We start from the raw sequence: 17,675 nt of genomic DNA, 5'->3' as shown, positions 1-17,675 counted from the left end.
CACTTCCAACCCTGCTCCCTACTAATGTGCCTAAGAAAGCAGTGGGAAAATGGCCCAAGTTGGGCCTCTGCCAGTCATGTGGGAGACCAGGATGAAGTTCTAGGCTCCTGACTTTGGCCTGGCCCTTACCCAGCCGTTGTGGTCATTTGGGAAGTGAACCAGCAGATGCAAGACCTCTCTCTCCGTAACTCTGCCTTTCAAATAAATAAGAAAATCTTAAAAAGAAAAGAAAAAAGTAACTAGGATTTCCTATCAGACTGATATGGAATATGACAAATAAATGAACAAAATTCTTAATCTAGGCAACCAGCAGAACTGAGATAGTTCAAGGAGGTAAGGGAAAGCACTTTGGCAAGGGAATGAGATGAGACTCTTGGACACATTAAATGTGAAATACCTTGAAAGCTCAGTGATGGGGATGGAGTATTTAAGCAGAAGGGAATGACAACCTGTATCAAATGCTGCTGAGGATCTAATCTAAGAGGAGGACTTAGATTAGCAATTTAGGTCATGAAAAAACAGGGCAGCAAGCGGTGGGGCAACTGGGGTCTAAGAAAAGCGAAAAGAACAGAAGAGGTATTTCAACAGCTGTCCACTACAGGAAATACAGACGAAGTTTTACTTTAACCAAATTACTGTTAGACTTGGGTGGGGTTGGGGAAATAATAGAGAAATAGAAAAATGTGACTCATCACCAGTAAGAATTCACAGTTAAAGATTTCTAATGTAGCTATACTGTGATGGTACTCAAGGATGTAAAAGTAAACCTGCCCATAAAAGAACAAATAGAAAATCTCAGGGGAAAATGAACTTTAAAAACTGTATGTATATTCTAGAAACAAAAACAGTATTTTTTAAAGATTTATTTATTTAAAAATCAGAGTTACAGGGGGAGAGGGAGAGATAAGAACCATCCACTGGTTCACTCCCAAGATGACCACAACAGCTAGAGCTGAGCCAGGCCTAAGCCAGGATCTTCTTCTAGGTTGCCCATTTGGGTGGCAGGGGCCTAAACACTTGGGCCATCTTCTAAGACATTTCCCAGGCCATTAGCAAGGAGCTGGATTGGAGATGGAACAGCTGGGACACGAACTGGCTCCCACAAGGGATGCCAGCAGCACAAGTGATGGCTTTACTCTGCCACAATGCTGGAACCCCCAAAAAGTTTTTTAAAAAAATTCAGTGAATGTGTGTAAAAGCATATTCGATATGACCAAGAAAGGGTCACTGAACTTCATGATAAGTTAACAGAAAGTGTCATCTGAAAAAACACACACACACAAAAAAAAACCACAACTGGTAGAACCTCAGATTTGTGGGATACTAACAAAGGTCAAAATATGTGTAATTGGGTCAGGTTTGTGGTGCAGTAGGTTAAACCACTGCCTATGATGCCAGCATCCCATATGGAAGCCAGTTCAAGTCCCAGCTGCTTCACTTTCTGTCCAGCTCCCTAATGTGTCTGAGAAAGCAGTGTAAGATGATCCAAATCCCTGGGCTCCTGTACTCATGTGGCAGACCCAGATGAAGTTCCCAGCTCCTGGCTTCAGTCTTGCCCAATGCTGACTGTGCAGCCATGTGGGAGAGTGAACCAGTTTCTCTTCTTCCTCTTTTCTGTTACTCTGCCTTTCAAATACATAAATCTTAAAAAAAAAAAAAAGTATAACTGGAATCCTATACAAAAAGACATGGGCAGGAAAGAAAGTTGAAAAAATAATGAGCCAAATAATTTGATTAAAAAAGAACAAACATAAATTTAAAAATTTAAGAATCCCAACAGGATAAATGGAAAATATACACGTAGATGCATCAGATAAAGAAAACCAAGGATTAAAGAAAAAATCTGGGGGAAGCATTTGGCCTAACTTAAAGGTAAGATGCCCACATCCTATACTGGGGTACTTGGGTTCAAATCCTGGTTCTCCATCTGATTCCAGGTTCTTGCTATTGCAGACCCTGGGAGGCAGCAGGTGCCACCTCTGTGGGAGATCTGGATTGAGCTCCTGACTCCCAGGCTTCTGTTTAGTCCAGCCCTTGTTGCAGGCATTTGGGGAGTGAACCAGCAGATAACTGCTTTCTCTCTTTCTCTTAAATAAATATATACATAAGAAATAACCTTAAAAGCAGGCACAGAAAAATGACACGCTACATAAGGAAGAACAACAAAAACAACAAAAGAAAGAAGAAGTCTATGAGAGGACACCTTTAAAGTGCTTGAGAAAATACAGTCAACCCGAAATCCTGTACCCTGAAAATAACCTACTGGAAGGAAATTAAAATACAGACATTTTCACACAAAGGCAGCCAGGAGAATATGTCTTTAGCAGATCTGCCTTAAAAGAAATGCTAAAAGAAGTTCTACAGACAGAAGGCAAATGAGTTTAAACGGGAATCTAGATATTCAGAAATAAAGAGCAATAAGAATTAGAAATAAGTGGGTAAATATAAAAAGATAATTTTCCTTTTAATATACTGAAATATACATACACAAGATGGTTTAAAAAGTTAATTGATAGCTTAATGATAAACCACTCTCAGAGGTGATTTTTCCTTCCTTATTCCCCCATCTTTATGTACAGAAAAGTATAGTACCTGCTTTAGTTTCAGAAAGAAGTTTTCAGTAGTACTACGTTTGCTGAAGGGCCAGAATAATCTTTCATTGGGTGAGCAAACTCGAACTTTTGTCTCTAAGAGAAATCGAACAGGTTCCTGTACTTCTGTTATTACCAAATCAACAGCTGTGGTCATAAATAGCACTTTATCTAGAGAGAGGAGGAAGAAGCAAATAAAAAATGTGGAAATATATTTGCTCATACAATTAACATAAAAGTGATTACTTTTATTACACATTTAAGATATTTTAGGATAAATCATCAATTAATTTAAAAAGAAACAGAAAAAAATTACTATTTTTAAAACAATTTTTTTCTGTTCAGAATTCCTGGATAGACACTAGAAGTGGAATTGGTAAATGACAATAACATATACTTTAATAAACATACTGTCAAGATTGTTTTGCAAAAATAGTATATGTGTTTTTAAGCCTCCCTTGCCAACAATGGGAATTCTCAACTTTTAAACTTGGTTAATAATAGTATCTTATAGTTTTGAACTGTTTATATCTTTCTATCTACAGGGTTATAAGTAACAAAAAAACTGTGAGGGAAAATAAATGTTCAACAGAGGCACTCAACAACAAAAACCATTGCATTTTCAGGATGGAATATTATGCAACCATTAAACATCATTCAAGAAGAGGGTCTTAAAAAAATAGTCTACAAATAGAATATCTGAAAGCTACATAAGAAATTGTTAACAGCGATTCCCTTTGGGGAGGAGCTTGGGGGGAATGTGGCAGACTCTTTTCCCTATAAATCCTTTGAATTTTTAATCTTATGTACATGGAGTAGCTCTAAAAAATAAGATCTAGTTCATAATATATACACACATACATAAACAGAAAGAAAAGGAAGAAAAGGAAAAAATTAGGAGACGGAGGAAATAGTATACCAAATAATACTTTGTTTATATGACAAATTTAATAATAAACTCAAGAACTAGTCAAATTCTTTGCTTTCTTCAGATTTAAGAAAACACCCGATGCTAGTCAAGGAATGGTCCTAAGGTTTGGATCTTCTTAAGACTAAATTCCTGTTCAGGGGCTGGTACAGCAAGTTAACTTGCTGCTTGCCACTCCAGCATCCCATATTGGGAGTGCCAGTTTGAGTACTGGCTAATCCGCTTTCAATCCAGCTTCCTGCTAATGTTTCTGGGAAAGTAGCAGATGACAGTCCAAGTGCCTGGGCCCCTGCCATCCATGTGGGAGGCCCTGATGGGAGTTCCAGGCTCCTGGTTCCAGCCTGGCCCAGCCCTAGGTGTTATGGTCATTTGGGGAGTGAATCAGTGAACGGAAGATCTCTTTGTCTCTCTCTGCCTTTTGAAAACAAAACAAAACAAAACAAAACAGAACAGAAAATAAAATTATTAAAATATAAATGAATAAAAATAAAATTTCTGTTCACATGAGCAACCTATATCACCTTTAGGAGTTTCTTCGTTTACAGCTTGAAAATGCGGGGATTTTGGATTCCAGCTCCCAGTAATAACATAGGACTTTCCATCTGAGCTTTTGCCCATAGACTCCTAAAGAAAAGAGTAAAAATAAGTCTTAATGCCAAAGTGAGTGAACAACAGTTATATATCACTTGTTAAAAAAGCAGGAGTCGCAAAAATATGAAATATGAAAGAGGGTGAAATTTTTATTTTTGAAGATAAGAAAGCATGTGAATAATTACAAGATTACAGATGTTCCAACTATTTATATATATGTTCCTGAAAAGTTAAATACAAAGTAAATGCTTGTACATCCTATCAAATTACACAAACTCTAAGGAAATTCACTACCTAAATTTTACGTTGAATTCTTCTGTTAAATGAATAATTAAGTTTTGCGTTAAATGAAAAATCAAGGTTTCCAGGGGAAATGCTGTGGTACATTCACTCAGGGTACAACTTGGGAGGATGACACACTATATTGGAGTGCCAGTTCAAGTCCCAGCTACTCCACATTCTGATCCAGCTTCACATTAATGGTCTGCAAGGTAGTGATCATGGACTAAGTACCTGGGTTCCTGCCAGCCTTGTGGGAGCCCCAGACTGAGTTTTGGGCTCCTGGCTTTAGTCTAGCCCAGCCCTGACTGCTGCATGCATTTGGGGAGTGAACCAGCAGATGGAAGATTGCTCTCTGTCTTGTCCTCTGTCACTCTGCCTTTCAAATAAAGAAATGAACCTTAAATATCTAAAAACTTACACACATAATAGCAATAATCCAAACACCTCCTATCATCCGTAAAGCACGTGACACTCTGAAAAGACTTCTCTGATAACTTCTTTTCATGATTTTCATATCGATGTTATTCAATATATAAACAAGAATTATTACACTAATCGACAGTCAAGAAACCAAGACTGAGATACTTATCCAAGGTCAGACTTGTAAATATCAAGCCATGAATAAGAAAATTGCATCTTGGTAAATTGCTTTACAGCTTTCAACAACACCTTGATAAATGTCTTAACACGAGATTCAGACGAGATGAAGACAAACAGCCTTCACTGAAGGAGTAGCCTATAACCTCCAGTAAGAAAAAATCCTTACCAAATCTAACAAGTGCATATCACTATTCCGTACATCTTTTCCTGGGCTAAGGAGAAGACCAAAACACCTGCAAAACAAGAACTGACATAAATTTGGAAAAAAAGAGCAGACAAAAAAATGTTAAAAATTAGGTCACTTTAAAAAACAAGTCTTACTGGTAGAAAAAGACATGTACTAAAATTATCTATGAATTAGTATGGCCAAAATCATAATCCTCACTTCTTTAACTGAAATAAGCACACTCTGTTTGCATGTTACCTCATAGCTAAGTTAGTGTATTAACTGAAGACTAATCTGAACTATTCCACAGTGAGGATGGAGTCATTTCAATAAGCAAAAGAAATCCCTAAGAAAATGGTTACTTTCAATTTTCTTTTTTTAACAAAGTTTCTGCCTACTCTACTAGATTAATAAAAAACCCAAATTTATATTCAAGCTGAACTTACTAAAAATGCTTACCTTTCAATGGCAAGTTCTTTGTTAGTTGTTTGTTGCACATAGATGACAATCTTCTTATCAATTCCTTGGCGCAGTTTAAAGCATTGCCTGTCCTTATCTTTGGGAACAGCACTGCAGACCAACATGATTCATTAATTTTGCAAAGTATTTGCTTTTCACATACTAAGACCATTTTTAAAAAACAAAAACCTTGGGGGCCAGCACTGTGGAGCAGCAAGTTAACGCCCTGGCCTGAAGCACCTGCATCCCATATGGGCTGGCGCCGGTTCAAGTCCCGGTTGCGCCTCTTCTGGTCCAGCTCACTGTTATGGCCTGGGAAAGCAGTAGAAGATGGCCCAAGTGCTTGGGCACTGGCACCCATGTGGGAGACCCAGGAGAAGCTCTTGGCTCCTGGCTTCAGATTGGCACAGCTCTGGCTGTTGCAGCCATCTGGGGAGTGAACTAGCGGATGGAGGACCTCTCTCTCTGCCTCCTTCTCTCTGTGTGTAACTCTGACTTTCAAATAAATAAATAAATCTTAAAAAAAAAAAACCCTCAAATCTGATTCTTTCCTTTGCCTGGTTTTTAAAAAATAAGATAAAAAAGTGACTTTCCTAAAATGCTATCAATGTCACTGTAAGTAATCCACCAAATAATTTATAAATTTAGAAAAACCACTTCTGTGCTCCCTAAAATGTGGATTAATTTTCTCTTTTTATTAGCTGTGATTATTAAATTACATATTTTTAAAGCATTCAGCATACAGGACTAAAAAAACATTTTCTTTACTTTGTATTTGGTCACTGTTTCTTACCAAAAAATTATCATTGTCTGAAATTGTTTGAATATATTTAATCATAGATCCTTTGAGCTTCAGATAGGTGTCTTTAAGACTTATTTATTGGAAAGGTAGAGTTAGAGAGAGGAAGAGACAGGGGCAAAAAGAGAGTCAGATCTTCATTCCATTGGTTCATTCTCCAAAAGGCTCCACTGGCTAGGGCCGGGCTAGTCGAAGGCCAGGAGACAAGAGCTTCACACAGGTCTCCTACATGGATGCAGCAGTCCAAGCACTTGGGCCATCCTCCACTGGTTTCACAGGCACATTATTAGGGAGCTGGGTCAGAAGTGGAGAAGCCAGGACTCCAGCTACAGCCCTAGCCCCAAACAGATGTCTTTAAAATAAACAAATGGAGATGAGGAAGATATGGCCAATGATAAGCTACTGCCTAATATTCCTTAAGCAGTGGTAACCTGATTATACCCTGCCATTGTAATTATTAAAAAAATAATGACAGTCTCCTGTACATCACTTTCTCTAGCCCCTTTGTTCTTAAAGGCTACACATTTGTCTCTGGCAATCAGCAAATGTGAATTGTACTGGGATCTCATTTACCTACAGCTTTTTAACACAATGGTGCTGAAGCCATCTGTGAATGGTCAGATGAAGCTCAGAGTACCCACTCAAATTAAAAAGTGGCTCTGAAGAAATACTATTGGCCTGAAGATCTGCACTGACAGGATAACCAACTCAAGAATATTTGATAACAGCTTAGAAAATCAAATAATCTTTGCAAAGGAGTCTAGAATTAATGATCATGTTCAAAGAAAACTAAGAAAACTTTCGCCTACCAAATTACAGATTTTTTACCCTTGTAGGAGATGAATGGACCTCAATTTTTAACTGTCAACAGATATACTGCTCCCCATGTACTGTGGATGTGAAGTATAATGCTGTATGTCATAATGTATACTCTCATCTCTCTGCAATGTAAAACCATGGACACACCAAGTTGTCTCTGGAGCCTCAAATCTGAAGGGATGAATTAACAGAAAGCAGAGTGTAATCAATGGAATTCACCACACTGAATGTCAAGGGACCTAGATTATATTAATGGCACTATAACTATGTCATAGAATGATTCCAAGCAGGGAATTTAGCATTTAATTTCTATTATATAAATTAAGAAATTGAGATCCAGGCTTAATTTCTCTAGGTTTTTTCTCACTTATAAAATAAGCATACTATCAGGCCGGCGCCGCGGCTCAATAGGCTAATCCTCTGCCTTGCGGTGCCAGCACATGGGGTTCTAGTCCTGGTCAGGGCGCCGGATTCTGTCCCGGTTGCCCCTCTTCCAGGCCAGCTCTCTGTTGTGGCCAGGGAGTGCAGTGGAGGATGGCCCAAGTGCTTGGGCCCTGCACCCCATGGGAGACCAGGAGAAGCACCTGGCTCCTGCCATCGGATCAGTGTGGTGCGCCAGCCGCAGCGCGCCTGCCGTGGTGGCCACTAGAGGGTGAACCAACGGCAAAGGAAGACCTTTCTCTCTGTTTCTCTCTCACTGTCCACTCTGCCTGTCAAAAAAAAAAAAAAAAAAAAAGCATGCTATCAATTACTCTGTATGATGGAATTATTTGTGGGATCACCTAAGAGAAAAGTGCTTGGGATTAGCATTGTGGCAGAGTTGGTTAAGCTGCTGCCTGCTACACTGGCATCTTATGTGGAAGCTGGTTCAAGTCCTGACTGCTCTAGTTCTGATAGAGCTCCCTGCTAATATACCTGGGAAGGCAGTGAAAGATGGCCCAACTGCCTGGGCCACTGCCACCCACAGGGGAGACCCAAATGGAGTTCCTGGCTCGTGACTTCAGCTGACTCAATACTGGCTGTTGCAACTATTTGGGAAATAAACCAGTGGAAGAATGATCTCTCTCTCTATGTAACTCTGCCTTTCAAACTAAATCTTAAAAAAAAAAAAAAGAGAGAGAGAGAGAGAGAGAGAGAGAGAGAGAGAGAAGTGCTTGGAAAGGCATCTCCCTAAGGCCTAAAATAAAAAACAGGTTTTTCATTATAATTATGTGAAAATTATACTTTTTCAGGCATAAGAAGAGTTTAAGTCTTCTCATTGCTATTAATGTTATGGTAAAACCCTAAGAAATCTTTTTTTTTTTTTTTTTGACAGGCAGAGTTAGACAATGAGAGAGAGAGAGAGAGACAGAGAGAAAGGTCTTCCTTCCGTTGGTTCACCCCCCAAACGGCCACTACAGCCAGCGTGTTGCACCGATCCGAAGCCAGGAGCCAGGTGCTTCTTCCTGGTCTCCCATGGGGTGCAGGGCCCAAGCACTTGGGCCATCCTCCACTGCACTCCCGGGCCACAGCAGAGAGCTGGACTGGAAGAGGAGCAACCGGGACAGAATCCGGTGCCCCAACCGGGACTAGAACCTGGGGTACTGGCGCCGCAGGCAGAGGATTAGCCTAGTGAGCCACGGTGTCGGCCCGTAAGAAATCTTGTAATGTGCTTAACTATTTGTACATACATCTCTTGGCTGGGTGATAAGTCATGTAAATATACCATTATATCTTAGAAATTAAATGTTGAATGGAATGGAGTGACTAATTTTTAAATTTTTCTAACATATAAAGGGTAAAGGAGAACATTTGTTTATAATTCTTCGGACACTGTAATGATTATTTCTGTAGACAAACTTTTATACACCTTACAGAATTACTGGATACAAGGAATTTCATTTGGCAGGTTCAAAAATGACAAAGTCATATTTCTCATTGATTTCATCAACAGATTAAGATAACTCCATGGTTTAGGGATTGGTGCGGTGGCATAGTGGGATAAACTGCCACCTGCAGCACCGGCATCCCATTTGGGCACTAGTTTGAGTGCCAGCTGCTCCACTTCAGATCCAACTCCTGACTAATGCATCTGGGAAAACAGGAAATGATGGCCCAAGTGCTTGAGCCCTTGCACCCAGGAAGCTCCTGGCTCTTGACTTTGGTGTGGCCTAGCCTGGGCTGTTGCAACCATTTGCAGAGTAAACCAGCAGATGGAAGACTTCTGATTCTGCATCTCCCTCTTTGTTACTTGGCCTTTCAAATAAATAAATAAATCTTTAACAAAAGGAAAAAGTTAACTCCATGGTATTATAATCTAAAAATACAGGGCCAGTGTTGTGGTGAAACGGGTTAAGCGGCGGCAACAGAATGCCAGTTCTAGTTCTGTTTGCACCACTTACAATCCAGCTTCTTTCTAATGAGTCTGAATAGGCAGCACATAATGGCCAAAGTATTTGGGCCCTTGCCACCCACGTGAGAGACCTGGATGGAGTTCTTGGCTCCTGGCTTTGGCCTGGCCCAGCCCTGGCTGTTGAGTTCATTTGGGGCGTGAACCAGTGGATCGAAGATATATCTGTGTCTCTTCCTCTGTCTGATGCTCTACTTTTCAAACAGATAAATAAATCTTTAAAAATAAAAACACATTCAATTAAATCACAAAGCCAAAAAGAGAACAAAGCCTTTAACAAATGTGAAAAGCAAATAGTATTTTTTCTAACAGTATCTTCTTGGTATAGAGATAAATAAAACAGGGATGTTTATGAATATGCCGATCTCAAAAGAGACAGCAGTTATCCCAGTGCTTCTCTTCAAGGAAAGTTTTATCTTTTTTATTCGTAATTGGAATTTACAGGTAGGAAGCAAATAAACATCTTCAATATAGGAAAAAAACACAGCTTAAAGAAAATATTTTGTTTCCTTTTGAGATTACTTATCTGAAAGGCAGAGTATGGGATGGGGGGGTGAGAGAGTGACACATGGAGAGAGAACGAGAGAGACAGAGAGATCTTCCATCTGCTGGTTCACTCCTTTAGTGGCTGCAAGGGCTAGGGCTGGTACCAGCATAAGTCAGAAGCTCAAAACTCCATCTGGTTGTCCACATGGGAAGCGGGTGCCCGAGCATTCCAGCCATCTTCCACTGGTTTCCCAGGCACACTAGTGACGAACTGGAAAGGAAGCTGAACAGCGAGGACTCGAACTGGCACTTCCCCTACAGGCTCTGTACCACAACACCAGTCCTGACAACCGTGTTTCTTTCTTTTTTCTTTCTTTCTTTTTTTTTTTTTTTTTTGACAGGCAGAGTGGACAATGAGAGAGAGACAGAGAGAAAGGTCTTCCTTTTGCCGTTGGTTCACCCTCCAATGGCCGCCGCGGCCGGCGCACCGCGCTGATCCGAAGGCAGGAGCCAGGTGCTTCTCCTGGTCTCCCATGGGGTGCAGGGCCCAAGTACTTGGGCCATCCTCCACTGCACTCCCTGGCCACAGCAGAGAGCTGGCCTGGAAGAGGGGCAACCGGGACAGAATCCGGCGCCCCGACCGGGACTAGAACCCGGTGTACTGGCGCCGCAGGCGGAGGATTAGCTTATTGAGCCGCGGGGCTGGCTGACAATCGTGTTTCTTAAAAAAGAAAAAAAAAATAACAAAGTGTTCAGGTTAAACAGTTTCTACTTTATACAGAAGGAAAGCACGCCATAGGAAAAACTGACCTCACAGTGTTGCTTTGAGAATGAAAAGATCAGGGGACGGTGCTGTGGCGCGGCAGATAAAGCCGCCCACCACCTACAGTGCCAGCATCCCTATGAGCACCAGTTCGTGTCCTGGCTGTTCCACTTTCGATCCAGCTCTCTGCTATGTCCTGGGAAAGCAGTAGAGGATGGCCCAAGTATTCAGGCCCCAGCATCCACGTAGGAGACCTGGAGGAAGCTCTTGGCTCCTGATCTGCACAGCTCTGGCTGTTATGGCCAATTCAGGAGTGAACCAGTGGATGAAAAACCTCTCTCTCTCTCTGCCTCTCTTTCTCTATATGACTCTTTCAAATAAATAAATATTTTAAAAACATAGAATGAAAAGATCTAACAGAAGAAGGCTTACAGCATTGCCTCATGCTTCAGAGATCTCACATCAAAGCTGAGGCTGCATTGTGTACTAAACTGGCCACCAGATGGCAGGACAACTCCAAAGTCTAGAGAGAGCAAACACCAGCCTTCCAAACAATGAACCAGTTATTCTACTTTTTAAGACAAAATTAGGCATCATTTGCATTTTTACATAATTTCATTTTACTCATTATATGTGGAAGTCATGGAGCAAAGATTTCTGCACATAACTAATGATTACGACCCCCAAGAAACACTCATTTTGTCTTAGTGGTTGCACAAAGACCAAATAATTAGACATCCTGCAACCATAAAATTTCAAAGGAAAAAAAGATTTGAGTCACTTCATTTAATAATGAGGAAATTTCTACCAGGAAATTAAAGGAACTTGGAAAAAGTCAAACTGTTAATACTAACAATAATCAAACCTACCTAAGTTTTGATTTCTATCACAGGGTTCTTTCCGCTACTCAAAAAATTATCATTTTTCTTAAAAACAAAAGTTATTTCTAGCCCTAGATACAGAAAGCTACACTGCAGACACAAACCTCATTTCTTCCCTTCCAATGTGTTCAGATTAGCTGCAATAGTAAAACATTATTTCAAAAGCCTTAATATAGATTAAAACAAGTAAACCAACCAACCAAAACAAAAGAGCAAAACAAGTTACAAATCTAGTCCCCTTAGCTTCAGCCATATTTCTTTCTTCTTCATTTTTTTAAATATCTACTCATTCATTTTTCTTTTTTTAATAAGAAGTTTATTTATTTTTATTTTATTTTTTATTTTTTTTTTGTTTTTGACAGGCAGAGTGGACAGTGAGAGACAGAGAGAAAGGTCTTCCTTTTCCGTTGGTTCACCCTCCAATGGCCTCTACGGCCGGCGTGCTGCGGCTGGCGCACCAGTGCTGATTCGAAGCCAGGAGCCAGGTACTTATCCTGGTCTCCCATGCGGGTGTAGGACCCAAGCACTTGGGCCATCCTCCACTGCACTCCCGGGCCACAGCAGAGAGCTGGCCTGGAAGAGGGGCAACCGGGACAGAATCCGGTGCTCCAACCCGGAGTAGAATCCGGTGTGCCGGCGCCGCAGGTGGAAGATTAGCCTAGTGAGCCGCGGCGCCAGCCTTAATAAGATGTTTTTTATTTATTTTAAAGGCAGAGTGACAGAGACACAGAGAGAGAGAGACAGAGAATCTTCCATCTGCTGGTTCACTACCCAGATGCTGCAACAGCTGGGGCTGGTCCAGGCTGAAGGCAGGAGCCAGGAGTTTCTTCTAGGTCTCCCATGTGGGTGCAGGGGCCCAAGGACTTGGGCCATCTGCTGCTGCTTTCCCAGACCATAGCAGAGGGCTGGATCAGAAGTGGAGCAACCGGGTCTTGAACCGGTGCCCATATGGGATGCCAGCACTGAAGGCAGCAGCTTTACCTGCTATGCCACAGCACCTCATCCCTCATTCATTTTTTCTTTAAGATTGTTTTTTAAGGTATTTGAGGTATTTGTATTTTTTTTAAGATTTATTTATTTATTTTGAAATGCAGAGTCAGAGAGGCAGAGGTAAAGAGGCAGAGAGAAAGAGAGATCCTCCATCTGCTGGCCCACTCCCCAAATGGCCTCAAAGGCTGGGGCTGGGCTGATCCGAAGCCAGGAGCTGGTAGCTTCCTTGGGGTCTCCCATGAAGGCTCAGACCATCCTCCACTGTCTTCCCAGGCCCCAGCAGAGAGTTGAACTGGAAGTGGGGCAGGGACTGGCACAGTGGGTAACGCCACCACCTACAGTGCCTGGCATCCCATCTGAGCGCTGGTTAAGCACTGGTGGAGCAGCGCTGGCCCTCAAACTGGTACACACATGGATGCCAGCACTGCTGGCCAAACTCCACCTGATAATGCCACAGCGCCGACCCCCACTCATTCATTTGAAAGTCAGAACTACAGAGAAGTAGTAGTGGAGGCAGAGACTGACAGAGAGATATCATCCATCTTCTGTTCACTCCCCAAATGACCGCAACAGCCAGGGCTGGGCCAGGACCAAGGCAGGAGTCAGGAGCTTCCTCTGGGTCTCCAAAGTGGATGTGCCATCTTCTGCAGCCTTCCCAGGCATACCAACAGGAAGCTGCATCAGATTGGAGCAGCCAGGACTTGAATCAGCACCCACATGGGATGCCACCTATTCTAGCCTACATATTTATTAAAAAATTTTTTTTTGTTCTTTTCATTTTATTTGAAAGGTAAAGAGACAAAGACACATAGAAAGATCTTCCATCTGCTAGCTTACTCCCCAAATACCACAAACAGCTGGGCTAGATGAGGCCAAATTGAAGGGCCAGGAACTCAATCCACTCAATTGGGTGCCAGGACTTCTGCAGTCTGCTGTAGCCTCCCAGGGTAACCATGGGAGAAAGCTGTAGCAAGAAACAGAGGCAGGGGGCCGGTGTTGCAGTGTAGCGGTTAACACCACAGCCTGTGATGCTAGCTTTCCACCTGGGCCCTAGTTCATGTTCCAATTGCTCCACTTCCAACCCATCTCCCCGCTAACGGCCTAAGGAAAGTGTGGAGGATGGCCCAAGTGTCTGGGCCCCTGTCATCCATGTGGGAGACCTGGAAGAAGCTACTGGCTTAAGTCTAGCCCAGTGCTGGCCACTGCAGAAACCTGCAGAGTGAACCAGTGGATAAGAAAATCTCACCCTCTGTGTTTCTCCCTGTCTCTCTAACTCTGAATTTCAAAATAAATAAATAAATACATTTTTAAAAAAAGAAGTGCAAGTGGAATTTGAATACAGGCACTTTAATATGGGACGCTAAAGTTTTAAACAATTTTTTTAAAAAAGATTTATTTATTTATCTGAAAGGCAGAGTAACAGAAAGGCAGATGCAGAGGCAGAGAGAGAAGTCTTGCATCCACTAGGTTCACTCCCCAGATGGCTGCAACAGTCAGATATGTGCCGATCCAAAGCCAGAAGGCAGGAGCTTCCTCCGGATCTCCCAAGTGGATGCAGGGGCCCAAGGACTTGGGCCATCCCTGCTGCTTTCCCAGGCCCAGCAGAGAGCTAGATTGAAAGTGGAGCAGCAGGTCTTGAGCTGGCACCAATATGGGATACTGGTATTGCAGGTGGCGGTTTTACCCACTACGCCACAGCACTGACCCCTTAAATGGTGTATTGATTCTGTGCTAAATGCATATTCCAGACCATACTTCTTAATTAACTTTCAGCTAGATACTTTGATTAGAAGAAGGTAAACATGTTCCTCACATAATTTTATTGATGCCTTTTAAAATCTTTCAAATCTTACCTCTGTAAACTTACTCATTTCTTTTCCTTTGTCACTTACTTTAAAAAAAAAAAGTCATGGGGTTGTCATTAGGCCTAGTGATTAATATACTGGCTATGGGGGCCAGCATTGTGGTACAGAGGGTTAAGCCATCAATGCGTATAACATCAGCATCACACACTAGAGTGCCAGCTGGAGTCCCAGTTGTTGGCTGCTTCCTTTTCGTCAGATCCAGCTCCCTGCTAATACATCTGAGAAACCAGCACTCGGGCCTCAGCCACCCATGTGAGACCAGGATGGAGTTCCTGGCTTCTGCTTTGGGCTGGCCTAGCCCATATCATTGGGGTCATTTATTTGGTCATTTGGTGAGTAAACAAGGGATGGAAGTCTCTTTCTCTGTCACTCTGCCTTTTGAACGAATGAATGGAGGAGGATAACACAGGTTACCATGCCTGTATCCTACATTGGAATGCCTGGGTTTGACTTCCAAGTTTTGACTCCAGCTTCCTACTAATGAAGATCCTGGGTGAAAGCAGTGATTAACTCCAGCAGTTAGGATCCTGCCACCTACATGGGAGATCTAACTCCCAGCCTCGCCCTCCTCACCCCTACCAAACAGTTGTGGGCAGTTAAGGAGTGAAGAAATGCATGGGATTCTGTCCTTTTTCTCTCTTTCTCAAATACTCTTCTTATAAAACAATAATTTATGATTTGCAAATTATATAATCTGACCTAGTATTTCTCCTGAACCACAGATAATACAGCATGTTAATATAAATTCAAGATAATGAGTAAAACAAGACGCCATACCTAAAATAACCTTTACCATCATCTTCTTTTATTTCTAAAGACACAGAGAAGGTGAAGATATCACTGTCAGGAGTCTGTGGTGCGGCGGCAGTTGAAAGAGGGGTCTGCTTGGCAGAACGGCGGAAGGCAGTAGCAAAACTGTAAAGTATCCGGCTTACCTGCAGACAGACAGGTTAGGAAACCATATCAAATACTGTTAGCATATCTAATACTTCCAGTAAGGCTGGAAGTTATCTACTTTTTTGGGTAAAATCAGCTTTTCCTTTCTTACTTCCTTGGGTAAATTATCTAACTTTTTTGGACTTTACCATAAAAAACACTAAAAACAATCAGAGAGTGGATTTTAAAAAACAAACGATTATATATATAGGAACTCCAACTGAGAAATCATTTCCAAAATGGTTAGAACTATCTGGACATATTTATTATAATAAAAATAGTCCTGGCCAGCGGCGTGGCTCAATATGCTAATCCTCCACCTAGCGGCACTGGCACACCGGGTTCTAGTCCTGGTCGGGGCGCCGGATTCTGTCCCAGTTGCCCCCCTTCCAGGCCAGCTCTCTGCTATGGCCCGGGAGTGCAGTGGAGGATGGCCCAAGTGCTTGGGCCCTACACCCCATGGGAGACCAGGAGAAGCACCTGGCTCCTGCCTTCGGATCAGCGTGGTGCGCCGGCCGCAACGTGCAGGCCGCAGCGGCCATTGGAGGGTGAACCAACGGCAAAAGGAAGACCTTTCTCTCTGTTTCTCTCTCTCACTGTCCACTCTGCCTGTAAAAAAAAAAATAAATAAAATAAAAATAGTCCTAACAAGTTTAGATCTAAAAAAATGGCTTGCAAATCTGTCACTGTTGGGACACAAGATGCCTAAATAATCAACATGTAGCCAACTGGTCTCTGACATGCTTAACAACTGTGAGGGCCATGGTGAAGATTCACTCTTAGTTTTCTCTCAAAGACTTACAGCTTCCTGTATTTCACACCGGAAGACATGTATTCTGAAAAGCTCTGCATTGTAGTGACTTTCAGTAAAAGCAAAACAATCACTTTCAGGAGTTCCGTCGTGCCCTCGGACACAGAAGAGGATCTTGTAGATAGGGTAGTTTGCTATTTCAGTGTTTGTCTGAGGATCTAAGAGCCTGTCCAGAAAATAAAATACAAAGAGATTATAGGAATTATAAACAATTGATAATACATTCACATTACGATTTGAGTTTTTGGCCACTTTTGGTATGGTAATCATATCAATCTTAAGTTTTAATAATCAAGTCATATGTGGGTTACTGAAGTTATTGATTACAAATTGAAAAATGTATAGTCTCATGTTCCAGGCAGGCAAGCAGAAGGGTACAAATAATATCAATAAGCAAATATATCTAATATAATGTACACATAAAAAATGAAATGATCAATTGGACTACTCAACTAGATCTCTAAAGTTGTGCTTCTGACAATCTACTGAGAGAATGGCCTACTCTATTTTATGATTTAAAAAATAAAATACAGGGGCCAATGCTGTGGTGGAGCGAGTAAAGTCATCGCCTGAAGATGCTGGCATCCCATACTTACCGGCGCCACTTTGTGTGCTGGCTGCTCCACTTCCTAGTCAGCTCCCTGCTAATGGCCTAGTAAAAGCAGTGGAAGATGGTCCAAGGGTTTTGGCCCCTGGCTTCTACCTGGCCCAGTGCTGATGGCTACAGCCATCTGGGGAGTGAAACAGCAGATGGATGATTTCTCTGTCTTTCCCTCTCTGTAACTCTTTCAAAATAAATAAATAAATCTTAAAAAAAAATAAAATAAACAAAAAACAATATACTCTGTCAGAAAGAAGCATTTTTATGATTCATGGTGAATAATGTGGGATAGATGATACAACATGCAAACCCTCAAAAAAAACCCAGAAAGGATCATGAATCAAAAAGATGTCATTCAGTGAAAATCAAAAGATATCATTAATTCAAGAGCTATTCATTCTAGAAATATTCATGTGACACCTACAACATTCCAAACTCTTCTCAGGCCACTAAGGACACAGATATGAAAGGCTTGTAAGAAACCAATGCAATTTTTTAAAGTTTATTTACTTTTACGTATTTGGAAGGCAGAGTAACAGAAAGAGAGAGACAGAACAAGATCTTCCTTGCATTAGCAGGGAGCTGGATTGGAAGTGGAGCAGCCGGGACACGACCTGGGTCCCATACGGGGCGCTGTTGTTGCAGGTAGTGGCTTAACTCATACCATAACAATGGCGCCATGACTGTTCTTTATACTAGCTAGAACAAATAAGAAAGG

The 17,675-nt window shown here is 41.7% G+C and overlaps 1 protein-coding gene across 14 annotated transcripts in view; it reads right to left on the bottom strand.

Annotated features, from left to right (window-relative positions):
* RABGAP1 (RAB GTPase activating protein 1) overlaps positions 1–17,675 on the bottom strand; it is a 191,193-nt gene that overhangs the window by 116,924 nt on the left and 56,594 nt on the right. For 5 of the 14 annotated variants that reach the window (XM_008273353.4, XM_008273352.4, XM_070056574.1 and 2 more), the window contains 6 exons: positions 16,348–16,522; positions 15,387–15,544; positions 5,618–5,728; positions 5,159–5,225; positions 4,041–4,143; positions 2,593–2,762 (listed from right to left, as the gene is read on the bottom strand). In XM_008273353.4, coding sequence (XP_008271575.1) covers positions 2,593–2,762; positions 4,041–4,143; positions 5,159–5,225; positions 5,618–5,728; positions 15,387–15,544; positions 16,348–16,522 — 784 coding nt within the window. The remainder of the gene's footprint in view (positions 1–2,592; positions 2,763–4,040; positions 4,144–5,158; positions 5,226–5,617; positions 5,729–15,386; positions 15,545–16,347; positions 16,523–17,675) is intronic. The other 9 variants (XM_070056593.1, XM_070056596.1, XM_070056601.1 and 6 more) reach the window with 3 other exon arrangements.

The sequence above is a fragment of the Oryctolagus cuniculus genome, chromosome 1 (assembly GCF_964237555.1).
Source record: "Oryctolagus cuniculus chromosome 1, mOryCun1.1, whole genome shotgun sequence".
NCBI lineage: Eukaryota > Metazoa > Chordata > Mammalia > Lagomorpha > Leporidae > Oryctolagus > Oryctolagus cuniculus.
This window is presented reverse-complemented; position numbering and strand designations above follow the sequence as displayed.